Source organism: Sceloporus occidentalis, unplaced genomic scaffold (genome assembly GCF_023333645.1).
Source record: "Sceloporus occidentalis isolate IW3139 unplaced genomic scaffold, rSceOcc1.0.p SCAF_3, whole genome shotgun sequence".
Classification (NCBI taxonomy): Eukaryota; Metazoa; Chordata; class Lepidosauria; order Squamata; family Phrynosomatidae; genus Sceloporus; species Sceloporus occidentalis.
The window spans coordinates 5,440,256-5,447,305 of NW_028316983.1; the positions used below are offsets into that span (position 1 = coordinate 5,440,256).

Genomic DNA, 7,050 nt, shown 5'->3' on the forward strand with positions numbered 1-7,050 from the left:
ATGAACCTCTTGACTTGTTAAACAAGATGAACCCACTTGCCAGCTAGGATGGTGTTTCTTTGAGGGGAGGATGTGATAACTGCCATCTTTTCAGTTGTATTTGCAGTTTGGTACAGTTTTGGGGTAGAAAATTGCCCAAATTTTAGGAAGAATGTATTGTTGCTTGAGAGTGGAGTTGCTTGAGAGTGGAGAAGGCTGCCTCAGAGGGTGATGGTCTCATCTTTGCAAGTCTCTAAACAGAAGCTGGATGTCCATCTGTCCAGAGTGCTTTAGGCATGCATGGCAGCAGGTTGGATTGGATGGCTCTTCCAAATCTTTTTAAGTTTCTATGAGTCTATGAAATGGGCCACCAAACTTTGAAAAAAGAAACAAGTAGGGCTTCTTAGGCAGCAAAAGGGAGGAGGACTCAAGAAGGGCAGGATGCAACCCATCGACCACAATTTCCCTCCACAGTAGAAGCCCTCCTTTGACAGGTCCTTTCTCCAATTTCCCACCATAGTAAGCTGGTAAGAGCAGAAGGCCCAAAGAAATCCTAGGCAGATAGTTAGTCTGCCCTGCTGAATCCGGCACTCCCAGCTGTCTGTCCTGGAGCCATCTTGCTGTGCCCTTTTCTCAGAAAAAGGTAAAGGAGGAATAAGGCAATTAAGACTTTGTTCAGCAAAAGCCCAATCCAGAGACCAATGGGGTTGGAGTTATGTAATTCTGCACCTGCTGGGAGAAGATAGATCAGGTACTGTTGGTCATTATCCACAGTTAAAGATCTTTTTCTTCTTCTAGGAAACTGTTTTATTAACATCCATCCCACCCTCTTTTTTTTCTCCTGGAACTTTAACCTGGAGAGTTTGATCTTCGCACCAACTCCCAGTGTCTTGAAATGGGCATCTCTAATGCATTGCCATTTGCCAGAGTGAAGACCCCAAAGGGCTCCTGCACATTTAATGGTAACAAGCAACTCTTGGAAGATTTTTGCATTTTGAAGTCGAAGGCTTTAATGGCCGGCATCCATAGTTTTTGGGGGGTTTTCAGGCTATGTGGCCACAGATGCTCATGAAACATCAGAAACAAACTCTTCTGGAGACATGGCCACATAGCCCAAAAAACCCACAAAAAACTATTTTTATCTTCTCTTTCTCCCTCCTTAGATAGATAGGGATTTCCTGCATGCAAACTCTTCTTTCTCTCTCAGTCAAACTAACCAAGTGATTTAGGTCACTGTGCCTTTGAGACTAACAGACAATCTCTCCAAGATTTTCTCATGAAAATCCTCCTTTTTCAACTTTTGAAGTAGATTGTATTGTCAGCATCCCTGGTTAAAAGTGAATCAGTAATAGATGATGGAAATCCTGAATGATTACTGGGTGCTGGAAGAGACCACAGAGAAGGATTGGTTCTACCTTTAGGCAGAGCATGCTTAGCATGAAGAGAAGATGGTGAGACTGACATTTGTGTTAATGCTACCTAAGGGGTGTTAAACGGTAGCAAGAACTGCGGGTCACAGTTGCACATCCTCCCTATAGGGGCCAAAATGGGGCATTGCCCCCAATAAAAATTCTGTGACCCTGAATGAATGTTTTCTTCAATTCTCAAATGTCTAACATTGCAGAGAGTGAGACACTGAAAACTGTTCACACCTAAAACAATTTGCTGTCTTTGTATTCCTTTGGTTGCTTTGCCTGCTCTTTTTCTTGGATTGTCTAAACTATGCCCCCCCCCCCTTTAAAAAGGATTTATTTATCTCATCAACACACATTAACACACAACACAGTAAGACTGATTAAAACATCTCTCTGAATTACTTTTCCCCTACATTCCTACTCATTCCCTCCGTTCTGGTAGCCAAGGTCTCCTGTCCCAGACCAGGATTTCCACGGCCCCGTCCCGGATCCATCCCTTCTCGCTTGCTGCCCCTCACTCCTGGAACCTCCTCCCCTTACAAGCACGACTCAACACGTCTCTAACCAGCTTCAAAGCTGAGTTAAAGACCATTTTGTTTAGGGAAGCGTTCCCAGGGAGTCTGTGATTGTGTCCTGGTTGTTCAGATGCTTGACTCAATTGTGGATATTGCTGTTTTAACTTGTTTCATATGATAATAATAATAATAATAATAATAATAATAATAATAATAATTTTTTATTTATATACCGCCCTTCCAACAGATCAGGGCGGTTAACAGCATGTTAAAACAATACAATAAAAACAGCAATGCAATACAAATTCAATAAAAACAGAAAAGCCCCGAGTTAGCCGATCCCCTTGCCAGTGAAGAGGAAGGAGGCCCGTTGGACTTTAATCGGGGAATGCAGCTCTAAAAAGGAAGGTCTTTAAATCCCTCCTAAATTGGGCCAGGGAGGTGGCCGAGCGGAGCTCTATGGGCAGTGTATTCCAGAGGGCCGGGGCGGCGATGGAAAATGTCTTCCTAGTGGTGGAGACAAGCCTAGCCCCGGGAACCCTAAGTAGTTGCTGCCCAGATGTTCTGAGGGTGCGGGACGGAATGTATGGGGAGAGGCGGTCCTTCAGGTATCCTGATGATTTTAATTTGTTGCTTTAACTTTTAGATTGTACGCCATAGGCAGGCTTTTATATTTTTGATTTTTACTTGGTTTTGTACAGCGCCGTGTAAATTTATGGCACTTTATAAATAAAGTTAAAAAAAACACATAATAATGCAAATCACATTTTAAAAAATCAGTTACTTTCCACTAACATTCCTCCATACTTGTTGGCTATAATTGCTCGCAAACACTATATATATATATATATATATATACACACACACACACACACACACCTTAAAGAGTTAGTCTAATCAAGCTTTATTACTTTTATTACTATTACTATTCATCTCTTTCGTATATCAAAAACTACATTTCTCAAGCCTCAACTGAAGATTCCCTTAAATCATCAACTGAAGGAAAATTTCATGGGGTGGGGAGTAGAATTCTGATCTGGAGATGTAGTGCTCTCATTTTGCTCCCACCTGTAGCTGCACCTGTGGTTTCCCTTAAAACAAATGGGAGCTAGGCCAGATTATATCACTAATCCGAGGCCATGGTAGAAATTACAATTGCAAAGCAACCAAGTTCCCTGTGAATCTTTCACCACTCACTTTTAACAGCCACCTGAGTCCCACTTCCAATTTTCCAGTCTGCACCTCCATTTCTTTTAAGTCTCTTCTCCATCCCACAGTAATACGTCCCAGCATCTTTGTCAGTAACGTTATAGATGACAATGGTGAAATCTGTGGGAGAGCTCTTCTGATTCCTTGTAACTCTCCCCGGTGCCAATGCGTCTTCATAGATCATCTTCCGATTGGTACCATTTCCCAAGAACCACTTCATAGGTCCGGATGGAAGTCCACCTTCCACCCAGCATTCCAGCTTCAGGGACTCTCCTGTTAGTACCGAAACAAAATCCTGTGGCTGGACCACCATCTGCTTCTCTGTACCTGAAAGGGGAGACACCAATTGGCTGTTACAAGTCCTCCTAGCCACCCTTTTTTGCTTTAATCGATTGGGAACATGATTCTTCAATGGTTATACATACATTAAAACACATGAATACGAATTACATTAAAAAACAATTGCTTTCTGCTAACTTCCCTACTTATCTATGACACATAGATAACTCTTTCCATTAAAACATACCTGTATAAAAGGACTTCATAATCCCTACTTGTTGGATATAGTTGCTAGAAAAAACTATTATGTTTGTCACTTATACAGTTTGTTGAAGCTGTTTCTTACTGCTGTTACTGGTCATCTCTGGTTTCCATGCTATCTTTCTAAAGCCTCAACTGAAATTTCACTTAAATCACTGCAGTGCTACAAATGTGGGGGGCTGGAGGAAAATTTAACTGGAGGGGGACAGAATTCTGATCTGGAGAAAATGTCCTCATTTCGCTCCCATCTGTAGCCTCCTGTAGGTCACCCTCAAAACAAATGGGAGCTAACCCAGATTTTATCACTAACCCAAATAGCATCACTGTCTTGGGAAACAATTACAATTGCAAACAACCCAATTCCCTGTGAATATTTTGCCACTCACTTTGCACAATCACCTGAGTCCCATGCCTGCTTTGTGACTGTGGATTGTTGATCTCCGCAAAGCTGTAATCCATCACACAGTAATATGTCCCAGCATCCTTCTCAGTAACATTATGGATGACAATGGTGAAATCTGTGGCAGAGCCTTTTTTGGTCCTTGTAACTCTCCCTGGCGTCACTGTATTGTCATAGATCAGCTTCGGATTGAGACCATTTCCCAAGAACCACTTCACAGATTCCTGTGGAGTGCTAAAATCCACTTTGCATTCCAGCTTCAGGGACTCTCCTGTTAGTACTGTGACCACATTTTGTGGCTGGTCCACCATCGGATACTCTTTACCTGAAAAGACAGACACCAATTCACTGTTACAAGTCCTCCTAGCCATCCTTTCTTGCTTTGATCAATTGAGAATATGATAATCAACAAAACACAGCAGGTCTAAGATGGACTTTGATAAGATATGGAAAACCATGGAGGAAAACTCTGAAGGCCCTTTCTAGGGAAAGAAAGCATGTTCTCAATTATTTCCAGATTTTGAAAAAGGTTCCTTACTTTCAGAAACCCCATCAGGGAGAATAATAGGCCAGTGAGAACCTTATGAGATTTCCTTTCCTTATTCAAATTTATGAAATGTTGCAAAGAAATTAATTCTGTGGAGGAAAAAGGTGGGATAGATGATAGATAGATAGATAGATAGATAGATAGATAGATAGATCACAGAAAATGGGTTTCTGGTGTTGGAAAACCTGCTTTCTGCACAGAATATGGAGATGCAAGTTTGCAGAAAACCCCCACCTATTTCCCCCCAGAGATGAATTCCTCTGCAACACTTTGAGACATTCAAACACAGGAAGAATACTGCAGAGGAATATTCATTTTCTGTTCCTGGGAGGAGAAAGCTACTTTAATAATTCATTCTTGGGCATGAGGATAAAATAGTGTAGTACTTTACAGAGTGGATACATACCCTTGGCTTAATGGATTAGTTAGGATGTAACATTAGGATTGTCCACACCGTTGCATTTCTACTTTTTATGTATGGTTGTGAAAGCTGGATAATGAAGAAACCAGACAAAAAGAAAACCAACTCATTTGAAATGTGCTATTGAGGCAGTGGTGTCCATACCCCTGGTAACACCTGGTGCAGGGGGACTGCCAGGCACTAGTGGCTTCCAAAAAGGTGCTCTCAGTGCTCCCCATCACTGTGGCAGTGGAGCCAGAAAGAGCATCCTTTATGTTGTTGCTGGAATTTTTATGTAAGCTGCTCCGATTGTTTGTAACAGAGAAGTGGGATAGAAATAAAAGATTTATTTATTTATTTATTTATTTAGTATCCTTGGGCATCTCCTTCACCGCATCAGAGGAAGCCTTCCTGTGAGGAGGCTGTCTCCACTGCCACCATGAAGCCAGGAGGGGCATGCTTGCTCCATGTCACCCCACAGAGGGAGGAAAACCCAACTAGAATCACCCCTCTTTTGGGATATCAGCTGGTGTTTCCACAATTCCTGTGCCCCCTTAGCGATGCCATTGTTCTACAGGCACCATGGACAAGATTGTGGTCTTTGTGTTGCACCTGTACAGTGTCAGCAAGCCAAAAAGCGAGGAGTGAGGCTAAAGGCACCAGGTCCCCTCTGTTCTTGGAAGCTAAGCAAGGTCAGCCCTGGCTAATACTTAGATAGGAGACCACCAAAGAATGCCAGGTGCTGTAGGTAATTGTGGTGGGACCTTCCTTATATAGCAAGCAATAGCAAGTACTTTTCTATATTGCTTATTAGTGTACTTAAGCACTCCCTAAGTGGTTTACAATGTGTAAGCTCCCCGACAAACTGGATACTCATTTTAGCAACCTACAGAAGGCTGCATGCCTGAGTCGCCCCTGAGCCCCTGGCTGGTATTGAACTCACCACCTTGTGTTTAATGAATGAGTGGCTGCGGTACAAACACTTAACCACTGCGCCACCAGGGCTCCTATATGCATGGTTATATGCATAATGTTTCCTTTACCTCTTTTTCAGAAAAGGCCCATGGGTACTGACTCTGGCCCTGCTTCTAGCTTTTTAACACTTTCTCTAAGTGTCTAAGGGCTAGTGTCCCATGTGTCTTCTTATTATTAATTCTATATCTCAGGTAGCATGTTTGCCTTTATTTATAATGTCTAGAAGTCACTCAGAGAGAGACATCTGTTGTAATAAATAAACAGTAACTTTATTAAATAACACAAAATTGTGTCCAAACTTTGTGCGGTTATATTAATCTAACAGTTGCAGGCTTATCACAGTTTCCTTTATACTAACTTAAGTATACTTCCTCTCCTAGTCAGAATCCTTATCTCACCATACTATGCATACTCACTTTTGAAGACAGCACTGTCGCCCTGAGATTCCTCCCCTCACTCTGAGGCCTGGAGAAAAGGAGTGAAGCCCTGAAATCTGGAAAGTCTACCGGCATCAGCAGCTCAAGGCCTGGGAGGAATTTTCCCTCCAATGTGGCCTGGCAAGAGTCTAGCAAAATTCGCCACAGATAGGTATATACCCCAGGGATCATAATATGCTGAGCTTTTTGCTATTATTTTGGATAAAGCAGGTGGACTGTAGTTGAAATGTATTATAGAATCTGCCTGTACTAGGTTTTCCTTGTTCCAAAAGGTCAGCATCATTCTCACAATAAGCTGGACTGTCTTGTCTCAATGGAATCTGTAGTCAGGAAGGATTCTCTGTCCTCAGATTTTTCAGAGGTCTTTCCTTTTATATTTCTGGAAAACATACTTTTCAAAGTGTTTGGTGGTGATGAAAAGATGAAAATAAAAGTAATAATTTAAAAATTAACATCATACAAAAGTTCCAAAGCAATTAAAGCATCATAAAAGTGAATCCAGTTAAAATAAAACAACGATTACAAATGAAAGTTAGAACGTCACACAAGACCTGTTTCCCCTGAAGAATCAGCTTTCAAAGACTTGCCTGAATAAAAGGGGCTTCACTTGTCTGTGGAAAGATAGGAAGGAGG

The 7,050-nt window shown here is 41.9% G+C and overlaps 1 protein-coding gene across 1 annotated transcript; it reads right to left on the bottom strand.

The window, feature by feature from the left end:
* Positions 1–3,095: 3,095 nt before the first annotated feature.
* Positions 3,096–4,369, bottom strand: LOC149315488 (signal-regulatory protein beta-2-like). The gene is made up of 2 exons (XM_089513318.1): positions 4,045–4,369; positions 3,096–3,445 (listed from the first exon to the last, which is right to left on the bottom strand). Exons 1-2 carry the CDS (start codon positions 4,367–4,369, stop codon positions 3,096–3,098), a joined length of 675 nt encoding a protein of 224 aa, XP_089369444.1.
* Between the last annotated feature and the right edge of the window lie 2,681 nt (positions 4,370–7,050).